This window comes from Acomys minous (assembly GCF_964271855.1).
Source record: "Acomys minous genome assembly, chromosome: 18".
Taxonomy (NCBI): Eukaryota; Metazoa; Chordata; class Mammalia; order Rodentia; family Muridae; genus Acomys; species Acomys minous.
The window spans coordinates 63,552,866-63,575,139 of NC_140501.1; the positions used below are offsets into that span (position 1 = coordinate 63,552,866).

The following is a 22,274-nucleotide window of genomic DNA, read 5'->3' on the forward strand; positions in this document are numbered from 1 at the left end:
GGCCACTGAGCACACACTTGCTTCATCCCCTGGCCAGAGCTGTGTCTACTCTGCCCTCCTCCAACCTGAGCAGCCTTCTTGGGAAGATGGCACCAGTGCTGATTCTCCTGGCCTTTCTCCTGCCACTAGGAGGTCATGCAGGTGAGTGAACATTCCTGTTGTAGTGCCATCCATGACACTTCTGCTGTCCTTGTGCTCAGCAGGAGTCAGGAATTTTCCTGGCAGTGCATGTAGTAGCTTTCTGAACCTCAGGTCCCTACAGAATCCAGACTTGGAAATGAGACACTGGCTAGATCCTCAACAAGTGGGGGTGTTCTCAGAAAGCTTAGAAGGCGCTGGCTTCTCCCAGCTTTTCTTCATCATGTAGAGACTGGGTCGTTCTTAGAAAAAAACATGTTGCAGAGAGTTCAATGATAGAAAATGTACATCAATAACTTCCTTGAGCCCAGAGACAGAGAAGCTTTAATGACCAGCATGCAATGGGTAAGGCCACCAGCACAAGAATATTACCATCATTGTTAAAACCCATGCTCAGCCTGCTGAAGAGAGAGGCCCAGGGTGACAAGATGCCTGCACTGTACACTACAGGACTCTGCTGTGAAGTTGTAGTTGGTCTCTCCATTTCTTTACACAGGTCCTCTGCTCCTTCTGTAATTTCCTGCACACTACTCAAAATGCTAGGCTCTGAATCTGAACCCCACCAGCACTGCATTACTAAGTCTCTGACTAACTAGAAGTCACTCATTAATTCACAGAAACCATTTACTGAACCACAAATAGGAGAATGTTAGAAAATTTATCTCCATAGGCTAGGCGGGGGGAGGGGCAAAGCTGGGAAACAAACAAACAAACAAAAAGTTTGAAATGAACTGCCTGGATCCACTCAGCCTCTGGCAGGATGGAGAGAAACTTACCCCTAATGTAACGTAAAGCAGGATTGGGGCCAAGTGCTACCCACTCCTTCCAGAGCAGGATCTGAGGCTTAAGATTCAGCAAAGGTTTTTCTATGTGCAAGGAATCCTGTCTGCAACAGTCTTGGGGAAAGCAGGTCCCACTCTCTATCTCACCCTTCCCAATCTTTCCTCCTGACCTCATCTCCTGCTCCCAGACACCCCATATCTTTGCCTTTTCTTTCAGAGGAGATCATCGGGGGCCATGAGGTCAAGCCCCACTCCCGCCCCTACATGGCATTTGTTAAGTATGTGAAAGAAGATGGGAAGATGAGTCGCTGTGGAGGCTTCCTGGTGCAAGACAACTTCGTGCTGACAGCTGCTCACTGCAGGGGAAGGTGAGGAGAAGCACCCTGCCTTGCCCCCATCCTCTGAGACCCCCACACAGGTGCTTCTTTCCTTTACTGTGGATGCTTCCCTGAGAGCTCACTAGACAGCAGGGCTAAGAAAATGGAAGTCTAATTTTAGGAATATTTGAGGTCACAGGGTGAAATTTCAGAGCCAGCAGCACACTTGGGTTGATCAACTGCACTTTTGTAAAAAAAATCAGTGGTTGAGGTGACAGTACACATTCAGAATCAGTGAAAACTAGGGAACATTACCTAGAAGCAAGAGGGAGCTTTCAGGAGTATCTTGACATTGAGAAGAAGGGAACTGCAGGTCCCATACTGAGCAACCTCTGGGTCCTGAAGTCCCCTCAGCTAGAGCCCCACCCTGCCTACCCTCCCTGGGCTGCATCCTCTCTGACTGCACATCTCTTGTGTCCACTCTGCTCTCTGCACAGCTCAATGACAGTCACACTGGGGGCCCACAACATCATGGCACAGGAGCAGACCCAGCAGATCATCCCTGTGGCAAACGCCATTCCCCACCCTGATTATAATTCTGAGAACAAGATCAATGACATCATGCTGTTAAAGGTGAGACCTGTGCCCAGTCCACCCACATTCCTCAACTCACCCCTCACCTCCCATCCCACCCCAGCTGCCTGTGTTCTTCCTGGTGCAGTTCTTCCCCTCCTCTCCTGCTCTCATCCTGCTTCTTCCCTCCCTTCCATCATGGCTTTTGTGTGAACCCAGGGCAGCAGGCTCCTGGCTGATCTGGTCTATCCTGTCTCTTCCCATCAGCTGGAGAGAAAGGCCAAGAAGACTAAAGCTGTGAAGCTCCTCAAGTTGACCAGAGCCAATGCCCGTTTGAGGCCAGGGAAGAAGTGCCATGTGGCTGGCTGGGGTATAACATCCCTCGACGCTACTAAAGGATCTGACGTCCTACAAGAGACTGAACTGAGCATCCAGGTGGACCAGCAATGTGAGAAACTCTTCCGTCACTATTCCAAGACAACAGAGATATGTGCTGGAGACCCCCAAAAAGAACAGTTTGCTTTCCAGGTAAGATTCAAGCGTTTAACAGACAAAACACAGGGAGAGGGGATCCTGTAAGAGGCCTGTCTGTGAGAATGGCCAGAGCCTCAAGCCTCAGCTCAGAGAAGGGACAACCCAATAGTGCACCTGTTAGTCCCTTGTGTGGGGCTACCAAGATTGATAAACCTCAGTCATCCCCAAGCTGCCTGAGCTCTTCAGGGAAAGCCTTGGATTGAGTTAGAAGGAGAGGGTAGGCCTCCCTGGAGCTCTGGCGTTGAGGGAAATTGGAAAGCCTGTCCTGGCACTGATCGGATAGGAATCCTTACCAGGAGGTGGGAGAGAGAGCCAACTTAGGTCTTCCTTTCTCTTCCAACAGGGTGACACTGGGGGACCCCTCGTGTGTGACAACAAAGCCCATGGAGTTTATGTTCCTCAGAGAAATGAAGCCCTTCCAAATACCTTTACTAAAATCTCCCCCTTCCTGCCTTGGATAAAGAGAAACATGAAGCTCCTCTAGCAGGCATTAAAGCACCTGTGATGACCACCTTTTCTGACCACAGGCAAGAAGTTTGGGCAGGAATGGATTGTTCATAATAAATAATCCCCTGAGCGCACATGACTTAAGTTCTTTATTGATCGAGCCGCTTTATCGTTTGTTCACCTCTGGTCCAGGCAGCCATGTCCCTGTCAGTTCTGGGCTCTGCTTCCTCCTCCTTCCTCAGCCCCTCCCTTCACTGGAACTTCAGGCTGCAGAGTTCACACACAGTTATCACCTTACAGAGTGGGAGTAGAAGATTGTTTCTTTGTTCTTATTTTTGACATAGGCTCTCAGAGTACAGCTCTGAGTCGCTTGGAATTTGCTATGGAAACCACACTGGACTTAACCCCACAGAGACCGTCCCTTCTTTGTTTTCCCAGTGCTGGAATTAAAGGTGTTTGTCACAACATCCCATCATAACCATATTTTAATTCTCAACTCCCCAAGTTTGGTTTTCTCACAACACAGTCGTTAGGAGGCTATAGCACCGCTGAAGGGTTTTGCACTCAGTCACTCACATTCATACTTAGCCCCCCAGAAATGACTCTTCCTGGATGCAGGAAATTTCCTACCATCTCTAAGCCACCTTCATCAAGCCAACAACATTTGTCAGTGTTGAACAAGCATTGGATGGAGGGAGATTTGTCCCTGGGAATTCAGAAGGTGTGGGCCATGCCACCTTTTCAGTCTCCAGGTCCTCCCGGTCTCTAGCAAGGCCGGCTACTCTCACCAACTGAACTGTCTGCAGTCTAGAAGGCTAAGACATCCCTCTGATGGCACCCGGCTCACCTCTGTTCTGTTTCCCAGCCCAGAACTAAACTTCTGTACCATTTCCGGTGGCCAGTACTTTCCAATAGACAACCTCCAGCCCCACCTCCCCCAGGCCTGGTTAATCGAACCTTTCACTCCTCTACATAGAAGTCCCAAGCACTGTTGACTCTTCTCTACTTCATATTCCAGCTAGAATTGGGCTGCCAGTCACCTGATGCTCACCCCTTTCACGTAGGCCTGTCAGGCTGAGACCTGTGCCAACCCGTCTTCCCTGGAGAAAAAGGCTCTGCCATGCCCTCCAGTCTCTCAACACTCCTGCCTCAGCCTGGAAACTCGGCCTCCCCCTGCTGGCCACGTGGTGATATGGCAGTTTGTGATCCTGAGGGATCCCAAGAGATGCTAGGTTGCAAGTATCTTTTGACATCATCAACCAACACTTGTAGCTCTCTGGCTTTGTATCAGGTATTCAGTAGACTCCTTTTTCACCTTCATCCTCTAAGTTCACTAGACAGGTCAATGTGCCACAAATGGACCTATGTTTGGAATTCGCAAAAGGCACGTTGTAAAACAAGATTAAATTCTGTATGTTCTAACTGTACCACGTGCATGGTCTTCAGAATGCACTGTGTGAAGTTGGACGATAGTTATAAGTCCTCCAACCTTGTGGGTTCAATTGTACCCCGTGTAGAGCCCTCATAAGAAGAGGTGAGCAGGAGCAAGGCAAGCAGAGAGGCTCTAGCTTGCTTGATGTTCAAACCAATGACCCTGCCACTCCAGCTGACCTACATGTGATCCTGTTTAAGCCCCTCGCACAGCAACACTGGTGAATTATACTTTCTATCCTACTCTTATACGTTACACCCTGAAAACCATTTTCCTCTCTCCACATCTCGCCATGCCCCACACACCTCCCTCAGATCCACTTTTCCCCATGCCCTTTCAGAAGAATGCAGGCTTCCTAGGACTATCAACTGAACACAGATTAACCAGTTAACATGAGATTAGACACAAACCTTCATATCAAGACTGGAGGAGGTTCCTAGTATGAGAAAAGGGTCCCAGTTTTGGCAAAAGAGTCAGAGATTATACCAGTTCCCACCGTTATGAGTCTCACAATCACACCAAGCTAACAACCATAACATTATGCAGAGGACACAGCTGAGACCCATACATGGTCCCTGACTGTCACTTCAGTCTCTCTGAGCCCATATGAACCCTTTAGTTGATTTAGTGGGCCTTGTTATCCTAGGGTCCTTGCATCCGCTGTCTCCTGAAATCTTTCTTCCCCCTTTTCATAGAGGCCCCAGCCCCAAGTTCAGCCTAGCATTTTGCAGTGAGTCTCTGAAACTGCTCCCATCAGTACTTGGATGATACCCTGAGGCACCCATATATGAGTTTAACAGACTGTCATTAGGAATCATTTCATTGATTTCTCTTTTTATGTCTAGTTATGTTTGGTTCAATCCTTGGTCTCTGGGATACCCAGCCTCTGTTTCCTGACCATCCAGGCAGTGTCAGGCATGGGATTCTGTTTTATGAAAATAAATTTACCAGGCTTCTGCTTGTGGTGTTATCTTAAAGTTAAATCATTCATTGGTGGCGTCTCCACAATTTCTGTACCACCTTTACCCCAGCATATCTTGTAGACAAGAAAATTGTAGGTCAAAGGTTTTGTGGCTAGCTTGGTGTACTAGTCACACTACTGGAAATCTTGTCTGGTTACAGATGGCCAGTTATTGGGGTCTTTGCATAGGTCACCCTCATAGAATCCAGGGAGTTCCACATTATCCTTCAAGTGCTCCAACCATTTGACTTCCCAGGGCTCTCTCCCTTCATTGCCCCCTCCTTACCAGATTCTTCCTCTTTACATCCCCACCCACCTCCAGCCCATGTGCAAAATCTATTCTATCTCCTCTTCCCATGGAGATCCATGATTCCTTCCTTGAGCCTCCTTGTCACATAGGCTCTCTGGGATGTGGATTGTATCATGATGATCCACCTACAAGTGAGTAGGACATGTGTGTCTTTCTAGGTCTGGGTTTTCATAGAATGAGTTTTCTCTACTTCCATCCATTTGCCTGCAAATTTCATGATGCCACCTTTTAACAGCTGAATAACACTCCAATGTATACCACATCCTTTTAACAGTCATTTTCTGTGGTGCGAAATAGAGTTTTTGGTTTGTTTGCTTTTTGTTTTACCATTTTTGAACTATTACAAAGGTACTACTAACATAGTTGAGCAAGTTTTCTTTGGAAGGATGGTGCATCCTTTGGGTTTATGCACAGGAGCCATTTAGTTGGGCCTTGAGTTATATTGATTCTTAATATTCCAAGAAAGCAACATATTAATTTTTATATTGATTGTAAAAATTTCCACTTCCACCAGCAAGGAAGAAGTATTCCCCTTTCTCCATATGTTTGCCAGCATGTGCTGTCACTTGAGTTTTTGATCTAAGCCATTCTGAGTGGTGTAGGATGGAATCTTAGAGTCATCTTGATTTACAATTCCCTCATTGAGTATTTCTTTAATTGCTTCTCAGCCATTCTATATTCCTCTCTTGCGAATTCTCTGTTTAGCTCTGTAGTCCGTTTTTAATTGTGTTATTTGGTTTGGTGGTATTTAATTTCTAGAGTTCTTTATACATTTTGAATATTAGCTCTTTGTTGGATGTAGGGTTGGTGAAGATCTTTTCCCACTCTGTAGGCCGTCAGTTTGGTCTGTTAACAGTATCCTTTGATTTACAGAAGCTTTTCAGTTTCTAGAGGTCCTATTTACTAACTGTTGATCTTAGAGCATGAGCTACTGGTGTTTGTCCAGGAATTTATCTTCTGTGCCAAAGAGTTCTAGGCTCTTCTCCACTTTTTCTTCTAACTGATTTAGTATGTCTGGTTTTATATTGAGATCTTTTATCCACTTGGACTTTATGTTTGAGCAGGGTGATAAATATGGATCTATTCCCATTTTTCTGCATGTAGACATCCATTTTGACCAGCACCATTTGTTGAAGGTGTTATCTTTTTCCACTGTATGGTTTTGTCTTTTTGTCAAAAATCAAGTGTCCATAGGTGTGTGGGTTTTTTCATGGGTCTTTAATTTAATTCCATTGATCAAACAGCCAATTTATATGCCAGTACCATGCTATTTTCATTACTGTTGCTCTATAATATAGTGTGAGATCAGAGGTGGAGATTCCTCCAGAAGATCTTTTATTGTTCAGGAGTGTTTTGGCTATTCTGGGTTTTTAATTTTTCCATTTGAAGTTAAGAATTTGTCTTTCAGTGTCTGTGAAAATTGTGTAGGTATTGTGATAAGGAATGCATTGAATCTGTTGATCGTTTTTGGTTGCATGGCTAATCTTACTCTGTTGATTCTCCCGATCCATGAACATGGGAGATCTTTCCATTTTCTGATATCTTCTTCAATTGCTTCTTTTAGGGACTTGAAATTTTTTCATACAAGTCTTTCACTTGCTGGTTTAGAGTTACACCAAGATCCCTTATATTATTTGTGGCCATTGTGAAGGGTATAGTTTCCCTAATTTTTTCTCAGCCAGTTTGTTATATGTATACAGTAGGGCTACTGATTTTTTAAAATTAATCTTGTATCCAGCCACTTTGCTGAAGGTGTTTTTTAGCTTAGGAGCTCTCTAATGGAGTTTTGGGGGTCCCTTATGTATGCTATCATATTATCTGCAAAAAGCTATACCTGGACTTCTTCCTTTCCAATGTGGATCCCCTTGATATCTTGTTGTTGTTTTGATACTCCTTTATTGAGAATTCTCTGTTTAGATATGCACCCCATTTTTAATATTATTTGTTTTGTTGATGTCTAGTTTCTTAAGCTCTTTGCATATTAGCCCTCTGTCATATGTGAAGTGTAAGGGAGGTCGGCTTCAGGAGAACAGTACAGGATGTAACCACGCACCAAATCTTCAACAAAAGGAGATTTATTAATGCAAAGGGGGAATGCACAGGGTTCTGCAAAGTCAAAATCAGCAACAAATGCAAACAAGAAAGAAAAACAGAACAAGAGAATCAAGAGAAGCAAGAGAGAACAGATATTTATGCAGTAATGGATCTTTAAGGGGGGAAGGGGGAGTCTGCGCTGGGGTGAGTTGGTAAATTCTTTTTGGAAATCTTAGCTAAATAATGAATTTTTATTACTTGACCTTGCCGTTTAGTCTCAGGAATGATTCAGTGGCCAGACAAGAGAATGGAACTTGTGTGAGGTTATCTTTAAGAATGTACTCTAACTTCTTAGCGAAGGGACTACATAAAAGTCAAAACCTGTGGGTGCCATGTTTGCCATGATAGAACTTGTGTTTGCCAAGCTTGGGCCCACGAGAGATGGTCATGGTATTGATGAAACTCTATTTTTTCATTCTGCAGGCTGTGGTTTCGCACAGCTGAGAGTTTCCTTTGTCTTAAAGATGCTTTTCAGTTTCCTGAGGTCCTAGTTTTTAATTGTTGATCTTGGTGCCTAAAGTATCCATGTTCTGCTCAGGAAGTCATCTCCTTTGCCAATGTGTTCAAGATTATGCCCCACTCTATTCTATCAGGTTCAGTGTATCTGGAGTCATGTTGAGGTCTTTGATTCACTTGTACTTGAGTTTTGTGCAGGGTGATAGATATGGACCTATTTGCATCCTTCTACATGTAGACTTCCAGTTAGGCCAGCATCATTTGTTGAAGATGTTTTCTTTTTCTATCTATCTATCTATCTATCTATCTATCTATCTATCTATCTATCTATCTCTCTACCTATCTGTCTATCAAAACCAGGTGTCCACAGGTGTGTGGATTTACATCTGGGTCTTCCATTCAATTCCATAGATCAACATGTCTATTTTTATGCCAATACAAGGCAGTAGTAATTACCAATGCTCAGCAGTAATAGAAATCAGGGCTGGATATCCTACATTTCTAAAGAATAGTTATTGAATATTTCTTCTTTCATTCATACTTTTCCTTTTTTTTTGAAAACCTGATTGTTCCCTTCCAATGCCCATTGGTGGACTGGCAGTTTTATTTTCTTGGTATTTAATTTCTGAAATTCTTTGTCTATTTTGGACAATAGTCTATGATGACTAATTTTGCTTTTCTACTTGACTGAATTCAGAAATAACTAAAACCTAAGTATCTGGGAACACCAGTGAGGGATTTTCTTAATTTGGTTATTTGAGGTAGAAGGTAAGCACTAAGTCTGGGCCACACTTTCTAGCACCAGCCTACATAAAAGGACATGGAAAAGGGGTTTACTTTTTCCACGTGCCTTCACATTTTCTGGCTCTATATACCGTGTTGTTGTTTCTTCCTTGGTATGAGAACCCACTTCTTCACGAATCCATAACAGATGAAACCGGCAGCTCTCTATGAATTCTCAGGAACTCCAGCAGCTTATTGAGACAGCTGAAACATCTATTCCTGGGGACTGAATCACTGGAACCTTGGCTTCCTATCAGGAGACAGCTATTATTTTTTCTTTTGCTGCACAGAATTTTATTTTCATGAGGTCTTAGCTGTAGACCCTTGAGTGAGTTCCTCTGCCTTTAGTGTTCTGTTAAAAAAATTCTTACTTCTCCCAATATCTTGAAGGATTTCCCTGTTTTCTTTTCAAGCTATATTTCCAGATTTAAACTGAGTCTTTTGATCCATTTTGAAATGGTTTTTGTAGGATGTTAAGGACAAATATCTAATTTTGTTCCTCTCCATGTGGATATCCAAGTTTGTCAGCATATATGTTGGACATTTATTTTCCAATGCTGTTTTGGTTGTTGTTTTCATTTTGTTTTGTTTCGTTTTTCGATCCTTGTCAACAATTGTGGACATTGCATTTTCTCTTGATGCCCAAAACCTTTGTTCTACTCATTGGTCTTCCTGTCTATTTTTGTAGAAGTTGCAGGAAGCCTTACCACTATGGTCGTGCAGTATAATTTAGGGTGAGATATTGTTACATTTCCAACAGTGTTATGATTCCTTAGGACTGCTTTGGTATTTGTAGTCTTTTGTGGTCTCATTTGATTCTTTTGTTATTTTTTCTAAGCCTGTAAAACATGACAGGGGAGAAGCAGAAAGACTCACATGGTATATACTCACTTATAAATAGGCACTAGCCCAAAAGGCGCGTCCCATGAAAGTCTTCACTTACCAGGAGATTGGGATAGATGTGAGAATATCCTACAGGGACTCTAGGTAAGAGAAATATAGGAGATGGGGAAATAGAAGGGCCCAGAGTGTCTAGAAACCTACAAGAAGAACATCATGATGGGTGTGGTTCGGGGTCCAGGGGCATCTTCTCAAACCATTGCACTAACCAAGGACAATACAAGTAGTAAAAAGAGAATACTCACTCTGATCTACCCAATGGGCAGTACAGTCTCCACAGTTATTTGGAGAATGGGGACTGACTCTGACATGAACTCTGGTGCACCATATTTGACCACCTTACCTTGGTCAGGAGGTCTGATGGCTCTCAAAGAAAGAATAAGTAGGTTACCAAGGTGAGACTTGATAGTCTAGGACCATATAGTGGAGGAATAGTTCTCCCTTGATCTTAGGTCTTGGGAAGGGGAATAGGGTGAAAGCAGGAAGGAGGGAGGAACAGGAGGATACAAGTGATGGGATAACAATTGAGTTGTAATATGAAAGCCTCCATTAATCTCATATAGGAAAGGAGGTGATTAAAATACCCAGAAACATAAAGTAGTGATGAGAAAAGAAAATCTAGTCAACTCCATGGGTTACCTGGACACACACCCAAACACACACGCACGCACATGCACAAACACCTGTCCTCAGGGCAAGGTCACCCTGACTCACCCACAGCTGACTTCACACAACTCACAGCATCTTCTGCTCTAAGCTCAGGTTCTCAGCTCCCTCCAGTCACGTTCATCCTTCTCAGGGGCTGCATCCCTGTCTCTCTCACTCCTGATCTAGATCATTAAACCATCATTCAAGATCTTAACAAGGTCCTGTTTGTCTATAGAAAATGCTAGGCAGAGCTGTAGACAACAGCATTGCATCTTCAGAGGGAAGCCAATGAGATACGTGGCAATACCTAATAAACATGCAGTTTCTCCTGTCATTTCGATTCATTATAATGCTTAACTATATATGGCAGGAGCATGTGATCAAAGGACACATGGAAAACAGTTGCTCTGAGATTTCTCTGTGACTTCCTAACAGTTTCAGGAGAGTCAGAGTGAGTGGAGATTCACTTACCGGACCATTCAAACAGATTTTTCCACAGTATGATCAGTCATCTTGAAGGTTAGTAAGATGATGTGTGTCAGGACTGCCTAGCCACATGTGGAGCACTATCCAGTCTCACTGAGAACTGTCAAACTGTGGGGGTTTATGTGTAGTGCTATAACTGTTGTTAGGATAAACAGATTGTCAATAGTAACTTAAAAGAAACACACACACACACACACACACACACATATATATATATATATACATATACATATACACACACATAGACAGAGGCACAGAGACACAGAGAAAGAAGGAGAGAGGAAAGGAAGAAAAATACAATTGACACCAAAAGAAATCTCACCAGAATACAAAGGGGTATAAGAGTTAGAAAATGACACTTTAGTCTCAGCGCAGTCACTGTGGTCTCAGGCCACCAACCACAGCCTCTACACCATCTAATTTCTTAGTTTTCATCCCAGTGTAGCTCATAAGATGTGAATGTGGTGACAGGGTCATTTTACCCATCCCAGAAAAATTCCTTAAGTGATGTGATACAGATCAGAAGCAGAGCTGCATAGGTTTAAATGTCCATTGAGCACACACTTGCTTCATCCCCTGACCAGGGCTGTGTCTACTCTGCCCTCCTCCAACCTGAGCAGCCTTTCTGGGAAGATGGCACCAGTGCTGATTCTCCTGGCCTTTCTCCTGCCCCTTGGAGCTCATGCAGGTGAGTGAACACCACTGTTGGAGAGGTGCCATCACATGACACCTCTGTTGTCCCTCTAGCCAGCAGGAGTCAGGAATGGTCCATGCACTGCACCCAGGATCTTCCTGAACCTCAGGTCCCTACCAAATACAGACTTGGAAATGAGACACTGTGTAAATCCTCAACAAGATGTGAGGAAAGGAGTTTAGAAGGCTTAGAAGGCTCTGGATTCTCCCAGCTTTTCCTAACCATGTAGAGACTGGATCATCCTTAGAAAAAACATGTTGCTGAGAGTTCAATGATAGAAAATGTACATCACTAACTTCCTTGATCTCAGGGAAAGAGAAGCTTTAATGACCAGCATGCAATGGGTAAGGCCACCAGCACAAGAATATTACTATCATTGTTAACATCCATCCTCAGCCTCCTGAAGAAAGAGGCCCAGGGTGACAAGATGCCTGCACAGCACACTACAGTAGCTCTGCTGTGTAGCTGTAGTTGGTCTCTCCACTGCTGTTTGCATGTCCCTTGCTCTTTCATGAATTTCCTCCAAATCCCAGGCTCTGAATCCCACAAGCATAGCATCACCAGCCCTCTGGCTAACTAAAAGTCATTAACTCATGCACAGAAGCAGTTACTGAACCAAGAAAAGGAGAATTTTAGAAAATTCATCTCCATAGGCTTAGGGGAAAAGCTGAGAAAATGATACTGACAAAAAAGTTTCAAAGGAGCTGCCCAGGTTTCAATCAGCATCTGGCAGGATGGAGAGAAAGCTTTACCCATGTAATGTAAAGCAGGCTTGGGGGGCAAGTGCTACCCATCCCTTCTCAGAGCAGGATCTGAGGCTTAAAATTCAGCAAAGGCTTTTCATTGTGTGAGGAACCCTGTCTGCCACAGTCTTGGGGACAGCAGATCCCGCCCTCTATCTCACCCTTCTCAATCTTCCCTCCTGACCTCATCTGCTGCTCCCAGACACCCCATATCCTTGCCTTTTCTTCCAGAGGAGATCATCGGGGGCCATGAGTTCAAGCCCCACTCCCGCCCCTACATGGCATTTGTTAGGTCTGTGAAAGAAGATGGGAAGAGGAGTCGTTGCGGAGGCTTCCTGGTGCAAGACAACTTCGTGCTGACAGCTGCTCACTGCAGGGGAAGGTGAGGAGATGCAGCTCGCTCACGTTATCTGAGACGCTCCCCCAGGAGCTTCTGTCCTTTACTGTGGATGCTCCCCTGGGAGCTCACTGGAAAGCAGGGTTGTGAAAAAGGAAGTCTGATAACATTAATATTTGAGGTCACAGGGTGAAAGGTCAAAGGCAACAGCACACTGGCGTTAATCAACTGCATTGGCAAACTAAAGCAGTGATTGAGGTTGAAAGTTCAGGTTAAGAGTCAATGGAATCTTTGGAATATTGCCTAGAAGCAAGAGGGAGCCTCCAGGAGTCTCATGATGCTGAGAGGAAGGGAGTAGTAAGTCAACACTGAGGCACTCCTGTGCCCTCAAGACCCCTCCCTGCCTATCCTGTGTTCTCCGTGTTTCTGGAAGAGCTCCCCCTGCCCACCCACTCTGCACTGCATCCTCCCTGACTCCACATCTCTCATGTCCACTCTGCTCTCTACGCAGCTCAATGAGAGTCACGCTGGGAGCCCACAACATCAAGGCACACGAGCAGCCTCAGCAGATCATCCGTGTGGCAAAAGCCATTCCCCACCCTGAGTATAATTCTGAGAACAAGATCAATGACATCATGCTGTTAAAGGTGAGACCTGTGCCCAGTCCACCCACATTCCTCAACTCACCCCTCACCCTCCACCCCTGTGGCCTGTGTTCTTCCTGGTGCATTTCTTCTCTTCCCCTCCCTTCCTGCTCTCATCCTGCTTCTTTTTTCCCTTCCATCATGGCTTTTGTGTGGCCCAGGGCAGCAGGCTCCTGGCTGATCTGATCTTTCCTGTCTCTTCCCATCAGCTGGAGAGAAAGGCCAAGAGGACTAAAGCTGTGAAGCTCCTCAAGTTGACCAGGGCCAATGCCCGGGTGAGGCCAGGGAAGAAGTGCCATGTGGCTGGCTGGGGGATAACATCCTTCAATGCTACTAAAGCATCTGACGTCCTACAAGAGGCTGAACTGAGCATCCAGGTGGACCAGCAATGCCAGAAACGCTTCCCTCACTATTGAGAGACCACACAGATATGTGTTGGAGACCCCCGAAAAATACAACTGGCTTTCAAGGTGAGGTTCAAGCATTTAACAGACAAAATATAGGGAGAGAGGAGCCTGTAAGAGGCCTGACTGTGAGAATCGCCAGAGCCTTGAGCCTCAGCACAGAGAAGACACAATAGTGCACCTCTTAGTCACTTGCTTGGGGCTACCAACAGTGTGAGGTGGGAAATATCAGTCATCCTAATTATCTGTTAATTATTCCAGAGCATCCCTGTTGACTTCAGGGAAAGCCCTGGACTGTGCTATAAGAAAAAAAAAATCAGGCCTCTCTGGAGCATTGGCAGTGAGGGAATTTGGAAAGCCTGTCCTGGCCCTGATCTGACACTTAGCCTTGCCAGGAGGAGGGAGGGAGAGAAAAATAGAGGGTACTAGGCTTAGGTCTTCCATTTTCTGCCTATAGGGTGACTCTGGGGGGGCCCTTGTTTATGACAACAGAGCTTATTGAGTTTGTGCTCATGCTAAGAAGGACACCTCTCTAGACATCATCACTAAAATCTCCCCCTTCCTGCCATGGATACGCAGAAACATGAGGCTCCCCTAGCAGGTGTTAAACCACCTGTGATGACCAGCTTTTCTGGCCACAGACAACAACCGCGTGGAGTGGGCAGCAAAGGCTGAAAACTGTTAATAAATAAACCCCTGAGTGTATATAACGGAAGTTTGTCATTGTTTGAGCCTCTTTCTGGTTTGTTCACCTCACTGGTCCAGACAGCCATCTCCTGTCAGTTCTGAGCTCTGCTTCCTTCTCCTCCCCCAGCCCCTCCCTTCACTGGAACTTCAGGCTATAAAATTTCCACACAGTTAACACCCTGTTGGTGGGCAATAAGGGGTTGTTTCTTTGTTTTTACTTGTGATATAGGCTCATACTTTATAGCTCTAACGTGCTTGGAAATTGCTATGCAAAGCACCATGAACTTAAACCCACAGAGACCTTCCCTTCTTCGCTTTCCCAGTGCTGCAATTGAAGGTGTTTGTCAGAGCATCCAATCATAATTGTATTTTAATTCTGAACTCCCCAAGGTTGGCTTTCTCACAACACAGTCATCAGGAGGCTACAGCACTGTGGGGGTGTCCTACACTCAGTCATTCATATTCATACTTAGTCCTTCACAAATGAATTTTCTTGTATGTAGTCAACTCCTACCTTCATCAAGCCAACAACATATGTCAGTGTTGAACAAGGCATTGGCGTGAAGGGAGATTTGTCTCTGGAAATTCAGAAGTTGTGGGCCATGCCACCCTTTCAGTCTCCTATTCCAGGACTTCCCGGTCTCTAGCAGGGCAGGCTACTCTCACCACCTGACCTGTCTGTAGTCTAGAAGGATGAGGCATCACTCTGATGGCCTCAGGTTCACCTCCATCCTATTTCCCAATACAGAACAGAGATCACTCAACTTCTGTGCCCCTTCTGGCCTGCGAGTGTTTTCCAATGGACTACGTCCAGCCCCACCTCCCCCAGGCCTGGTTAATACAGCCTTTCACTCCTCTACCTATAAGTTCCAAGCACTGTTGACTCTCCTCTACTTCGTATTCCAGCTAGAATTGGGCTGCTAGTCGCCTGATGCTCACTCCTTTCACCTAGGCAAGTCAGGCTGAGCCTTTTGCCAACCCAAGTCTTCCCTGGAGAAAGAGGCTCTGCCATGCCCTCAGGTCTCTCAACATCCCTGGCTCAGCCTGGGGCCTCCCCCTGCTGGCCACATGGTGATATGGCAGTTTGTGATCCTGAAGGATCCAATGGATGCTAGGCTACAAGTATCTTTTGACATCATCAACCAAAACTTTTAGGTCTCTCTGGCTTTATATGAGGCATTCAGTAGACTCCTCCTTCACCTTTGTCCTTTAGTTTCACTAGACAGGTCAATGTGCAACAAATGGACCTATGCTTGGAATTCACAAAAAGGCATGTTGTAAATCAAGATTAAATTCTGTATGTTCTAACTGTACCACGTGCATGGTCTTCAGAATGCACTGTGTGAAGTTGGATGAAAGTTCTAAGTCCTCTAACCCTGTGGGTTCAATTTTACCCCATGTGGAGACCTCATAAAAAGAGGTGGGCAGGAGAAAGGCAAGCAGAGAGGCTCTAGCTCGCTTGATGTTCAAACCAATGAGCCTACCACTCCAGTTGACCTAGAAGGCAGTTCATGGTGACCCATGTGACCCTGTTTAAGCCCCTCACACAGCAACACTGGTGAATTATACTTTCTTTCCTTCTTTCATACATTATACCCTGAAAACCATTTTCCTCTCTCCACAACTCACCATGCCCCACACACCTCCCTCGGATCCACTCCTTACCATTTCCTTTCAGAACAATGTAGGCTTCCTAGGATTATCAACTGAACACAGAATAACCAGTTAAAATGAGAATAGGCACAAAGCTTCATATCAAGAGTGGAGGAGATTACCAGAATGAGAAAAAAGGGTCCCAGAGTAGGCAAAAGAGTCAGAGACCACCCCAGCTTCCACTGTTAGGAGTCCCACAAGAACACCAAGCAAACAGCCATAACATTATGCAGAGGACACAGATGAGACACATACGTGCTCCCTGATTGTCACTTCAGTCTCCCTGGTCCCATATGAATCCTGCTTGGTTGAATTATTGGGCATTGTTCTTCTAGGGTCCTTGCATCCTTTATCTCCTAAACTCTTTCCTCACACTTTTCATAGAGCCCACCCTCCCAAGTTCATCATAGTGTTTGGCTGTGAGTCTCTGTAACTGCTCCCATCAGTTCCTGGATGATGCTCTCTGAAGACAACTGGGGTAGGCACCTATATATGAGTTTAGCAGACTGTCATTAGGAGTCATTTCATTGATTTCTCTTTTTATGGCCAGTTGTGTTTTGTTCTATCCTGGTCTCAGGGCTACCGTGCCTCTATTTCCTGACCTTCCAGGCAGTGTCAGTCATGGGCTTCTGTTTTATGAAAATAAGTTTACCAGGCTTCCGCTTGTAGTATGACCTTAAAGTTAAATCATTCATTGGTGGCTTCTCCACAATTTCTGCTCCACCATTACCCCAGCACATCATACAGACAGGAGAATTGTAGGTCCAGGGTTTGTGGCTGGCTTGGGGTCCCATACACACTACTGGAAGTCTTGTCTGGTTACAGATGGCCAGTAAAGTCTCCATATTCTCCAGTCATTGGAATATTTGCAAAGGTCACCCTCATAGTATCCAGGGAGTTTCTAGTGTACTAGGTTACCACATCACCCTTCAAGTAATCCATCCAGTCGAATTCTCAGGGCACTCTCCCTTCATTGCTCCCTCCCTCACCTGATTCTGCCTCTTTACATCCCCACCCACCTCCAGCCCATGTGCAAAATCTATTCTATTTCCTCTTCCCATGGAGATCCATGATTCTTTCCTTGAGTCTCCTTGTCACAAAGGCTCTCTGGGTTGTGGATTGTAGCAGGATGATCCTTTACTTAGCAGCTAATGTCCACCTATAAGTGTGTAGGGCATGTTTGCTTTTCTAGGTATGGGTTTTCACTGGCTGAGTTTTTTCTACTTCCATCCATTTGCCTGCAAATTTCATGATGTCATTTGTTAACAGCTGAGTAACATTGCCATGTCTTTTAAACATCTTTTTCGGTGATGAGAAATCTAGGATTTTTTTTATATGAGTGCCTAGCTATTACAAACAAGGATAATATGAACATAACTGAACAAGCTTCTTTTTGGAAAGATGGAACATTTTTTGAGTTTATGCCCAGGAGTGGTTTATCTGGGCCTTGAGTTAGACTGAGTCCTAATTTTCTGAGAAAGCAATATATTAATTTTCATATTGGTAGTATAAATTTGCACTTCCAACAGCAATGGAGAAGTCTTCTCCTTCCTACACATCCTTGCCAGCATGTGCTGTCTCCTGATGTGTGATGTAAGCCATTCTGACTGCTGTAAGATGGAATCTCAAAGTATTTATTTGCATTTTGCAAATAGCCTAGGATGTTGAACCTTTCTTTTTTAACTTATTATAATTTATTCTGATTACCTCCAGAATGTTCTCGCCTTGCTTTTATCTTCCAATTAACATCCTCTCTTTTTTTTATTTTAATTTTTCCCTCTCTCTCCCTCTTCTGCGCTATTCCTCCTCCTACATCAGATAGAAGAGGACCTTGTCTCACACCAAATGGTTAGAGCATATCAGGTCTCAGCCAGACAGTCTGTTTCCCTTTCCTCTTTGTGCTGCCAGTCTTCCACCCCAATGGGAAATGATCAAATCAGAAGCACCAGAATTCATGTCAGAGGCTGTCACTAATTCCCCACAACTGTGGAGAATGAGCTATCCATTGGCTAGCTCTGAACATGGACTCTGGGTTTAGTGCATGCATTGTCCTTGGTCAGTGCCATTTCAAGGTTTCCTTTTTTTAAATAACTGAGTAATACTCCATTGTGTAAAAGTACCACTGTCTCTTATTTCATTCTTTGGTTGAGGGACATCTAGGTTGTTTCCAGATACTGGCTAGTTTGAATAAGGCTACTATGAAAATAGTTGAGGAAATGTAATATGGTGGAGAATCTTTTCAGTATATGCCCAGGAGTGGTATAGCTGGGTCTTGAGGTAGCACTATTCCGAATTTTCTGAGAAAGTGCCAGACTGAGTTCTAAAGTGGTTGAACAAGATTGCACTCCCCCCAGCAGTGGAAGAGTCTTCCCCTTTCTCCACATCCTTGCCAGCATGTGCTGTCACTTGAGTTTTTGATCTAAGCCATTCTGACTAGTGTACGATGGAATCTCAGAGTCGTCTTGATTTACAATTCCCTGATTGAGCATTTCTTTTTTTTCTCCTTTATTAATTTATTCTTGTTACATCTCAATGGTTATCCCATCCCTTGTATCCTCCCATTCTTCCCTCCCTCCCATTTTCCCCTTATTCCCCTCCCCTATGACTGTTCCTGAGGGGGATTACCTCCCCCTGTATATGCTCATAGGGTATCAAGTCTCTTCTCGGTAACCTGCTGTCCTTCCTCTGAGTGCCACCAGGTCTCCCCCTCCAGGGGACATGGTCAAAGGTGAGGCACCAGAGTATGTGAGAAAGTCATATCCCACTCTCTACTTTACTGTGGAGAGTGTTCTGTCCATTGGCTAGATCTGGGTAGGGGTTTAAGGTTTACCACCTGTATTGTCCTTGGCTGGCGCCTTAGTTTGAGCGGGACCCCTGTGCCCAAATCTGCCTATCATAATGTTCTACTTGTAGGTTTCTAGGACCCTCTGGATCCTTCTACTTTGCCATTCTCCCATGCTTCTCTCATCTAGAGTCCCACTAGAATGTCCTCCCCTCTGTCTCAGTTTCCTGGTAAGTGAAGGCTTTCGTGGGACATGCCCCTTGGGCTAATATGCAGATATAAGTGAGTATATACCATTTGAGTCTTTCTGCTTCTGGGTTAACTCACTCATTATAATCATTTCTAGCTCAATCCATTTATCCACAAATTTCGGGAATTCCTTGTTTTTAATAGCTGAAGAGTATTCCATAGTGTATATGTACCACAGTTTCTTTATCCATTCTTCTATTGAGGGACACTTAGGCTGTTTTCATATTCTGGCTATTATGAATAAGGCTGCTACGAACATGGTTGAGCAAATTTTCTTGCTGTGTGCTGGAGCATCTTCTGGATATATTCCAAGGAGTGGAATAGCTGGGTCTTGAGGAAGCCCTATTCCCAGTTTTCTGAGATAGCACCAGATAGATTTCCAAAGTGGTTGTACTAGTTTGCATTCCCACCAGCAATGAAGGAGTGTTCCTCTCTCCCCACATTTGTGGCCATTGTGAAAGGTATAATTTCCCTAATTTTATCTCAGCCTGTTTGTTATAGGTATACAGTAGGGCTACTGCTGTGTTTAAATTAATATTGTATCCAGACACTTTGCTGAAGGTGTTTTTCAGCTTAGGAGCTCTCTAATGGAGTTTTGGGGGTCCCTTATGTATACTATCATACTATCATACTATACTATCTGCAAAAAGTCATACCTTGACTTCTTCCTTTCCAATGTGGATACCCTTGATATTTTGTTGTTGTTTTGCTGCTCCTTTATTGAGAATTCTCTGTTTAGATATGCACCTCAATTTTAATATTATTTGTTTTGTTGGTGTCTAGTTTCTTTTTTTTATTCAAGTAACTGCAAATAGGAAACCAGAGAGGGAGCCCCAGGCTGGGATAAATGCTTGCCACCCCTCCCACACAGAACAAGGGGAGGAGGTGGTCCTACACCCTTCCCCATCAAAGTGGGCCCCCTCCTCACTCTGCTGCAACATCCATGGGGCAGGGCCCCATCTTCCTTGGTGCTAGGTAGTCAGTAGCCAGCCTGCTGTGCCCCAGCCCCCTTCCCCTAGAGTGTCTGGGGAGGAGAATGCAGGCAAGACAGGAAGATAAACGTTGGCGCCGGTAGCAGCAGCGATGGTGGGTGTCTATGAATGAACATTGAACAAGAAAACACAACTGTCCAGAGGTAGTCTGTGGACAGAGGAAAAGATGGAACCAGAACCTTGGGGGGCAGGGAGGAGCAAAAGAGGGGGGCAAGACTAGCTCCTTAGTGCCCCACTGGAGGGATGGGACAACCTGGAGTGGAAGTGCGGGAGGCAAATTGGTGCCCCACCTGCCTTAAGTGGAAGCCGGAACAGGACCCAGGACCTCCTGCTGCAGGTGGGTGGTAACTTCCCTCTGTCACTGTTAGGTCCCAGGTGAGAACAAGGTGGGTGGGGCCAGCGCCTGTCCTGCTTCCGGTATTCCAAGGGGTTTCACCAACCTACTGCAGTGTCTAGGTAGTGTGGGGCCAAAGGGACAGAAAACGCACTTGGTGAGTTTGGTGGGGCCCGCTGGGATCTACGCATCCCAGCACTAACCACACCTGCTGCTGCCAGGTCAGCGGATGGAGCTTGTCAGAGTGAGATGGGGCTGGGACCCCTTAAGGCCAGGGAATGCTCCCAGGAACCTCTACAGGGAAGCCAGGAGCAGCAGAGCAGAAGGGACCCGCAAAACAAAGAGCCCAGAGAGCAGTGTCTCTAAGGGAGGTGCAGCACTTGGCTGTGGCCAAGTGGGAAGTTAGCCTTGTCAGGAGGGGGCAGGTGTGGTGAGAAGAGGGCACAGGGACTGAGCCAAATCCTGCTCCCTGGGGTGCCACAGAGCCTGCAGCTGGTGTGGTAGTGTGCAGTGGGGGCTGAGAGGGGCCTGCGGGCAGGGCTTCCAGTCCCAGGGGAAAGCTGCTCCTCGGTGGCTAAGGAGCAGGCCTCAATGCACATGGTGGTCACTGCTCCTCCTCCGAGGACTCCTGGGAGATGCCCTCTTCTTCCTCCTTCTCCAGCTTCTTGGGTCTGCCCCTTGGTTTCCTCCCTGGAGCTGTGGTATCTTTCCCTGTCTTGGCGGCACCCTTATTTTTGCTTCCCTTTGGTCAGCCCCGAGGTCTCTTCAGTGTTGGCATTTCGCTGGGCTCCTTTGGAGACTTGCTTGCGTGTCCTGCCCCGGCCTCTCTTCTCAGTGCCCTCCTTTTCCTTCTTGGAGGCAAGGGGCTGGATGGACTTTGAGCCTGACTCCCTCATCTTCCTTCTCTATGGGGCAGTTAAGAGTGACAGGGCCTTCTTGGAGCCGCACCAACACCAGAAATAGCCCCGACTTGGAGTCCCAATTAGAGGACATCAAATTAAAAAATTAAACGGGGAGAAACTTAAAGCAATTCCACTCAAATCCTGGACAAGACAGGTGCTTGAAGTTCTAGCTAGAGCAATAAACAACTAAAGGAGATCAAGGGAGATATGAAGTAGGAAGGAAGAGGTGACAGCACATGCTGGCAAGGATGTGGAGAAAGGGGAACACTCCTCCATTGTTGGTCGTGGGGGTATAAACTTGTACAACCACTTTAGAACTCAATCTGGCACTTTCTCAGAAAATTGGGAATAGTGCTACCTCAAGACCCAGCTATACCACACCTGGGTATATACTCAAAAGATGCTCCAATATACAACATTTACTCAATTATGTTCATAGAAGCCTTATTCACAATAGCCAGTATCTGGAAACAACCTAGATGTCCCTCTAACTGAAGAATGGAATAAGAAGCTGTGGTACTTTTACACAATGGAATATTACTCAGCTATTAAAAACAAGGAAATCCTGAAATTTGCAGGCAAATGAGCAGAACTAGAAATGATCATCCTGAGTGAGGTTACCCAGACCCAGAAAAACACACATGGTAGATATACACTTTTGAGAGGATAATAGGCCAACACAGATGTCCTCTGAAATACTTCACCCAGAGGGGTCAGGATAGATGCTGGAACTCACTGCTGGACTCCTAGAGAAACCCTGTGAATGTATGGAAGAATGAGGGGATAGAAGGACCCAGAGGGTTCAGGAGCCCCACAAGGAGATCATCAAGGCTGGATAATCTGCACACAGGGGGACCCTGCATAAACTATTGCACCAACAGAGGACAATGCATGCAGTAAACTCAGACTCCATGTTCAGAGCTAGCCAATTGACAGCTCATTCTCCACAGTTGTGGGGAAGCAGTGACTGCCTCTGACGTGAACTCTGGTGC

General features: G+C 45.4%; 2 protein-coding genes and 1 pseudogene across 4 annotated transcripts in view; 2 read left to right on the top strand and 1 right to left on the bottom strand.

Annotated features, from left to right (window-relative positions):
- LOC311589642 (granzyme E-like) overlaps positions 1 to 22,274 on the top strand; it is a 162,897-nt gene continuing 140,623 nt past the window's right edge. Inside the window, exons 1-5 of one of the 2 annotated variants that reach the window (XM_084768202.1) lie at positions 1 to 141; positions 1,138 to 1,288; positions 1,735 to 1,870; positions 2,078 to 2,338; positions 2,688 to 2,920. In XM_084768202.1, coding sequence (XP_084624328.1) covers positions 87 to 141; positions 1,138 to 1,288; positions 1,735 to 1,870; positions 2,078 to 2,338; positions 2,688 to 2,828 — 744 coding nt within the window. In that variant the 5' untranslated portion in view covers positions 1 to 86 and the 3' untranslated portion in view covers positions 2,829 to 2,920. Of the gene's footprint in view, positions 142 to 1,137; positions 1,289 to 1,734; positions 1,871 to 2,077; positions 2,339 to 2,687; positions 2,921 to 22,274 lie in introns of those variants that run through there. The other variant, XM_084768203.1, reaches the window with a different exon arrangement.
- Positions 11,495 to 13,695, top strand: LOC311589564 (granzyme E-like; the record flags this gene model as incomplete). Its single annotated transcript, XM_084768080.1, has 4 exons — positions 11,495 to 11,549; positions 12,530 to 12,680; positions 13,147 to 13,282; positions 13,489 to 13,695. The coding sequence occupies 4 exons, from the start codon at positions 11,495 to 11,497 to the stop codon at positions 13,693 to 13,695; spliced, it is 549 nt and encodes a 182-aa protein (XP_084624206.1).
- LOC311589651 (high mobility group protein HMG-I/HMG-Y-like) lies at positions 19,844 to 21,364 on the bottom strand (annotated as a pseudogene). The gene has a single exon. The product of its transcript is annotated as a high mobility group protein HMG-I/HMG-Y-like (transcript).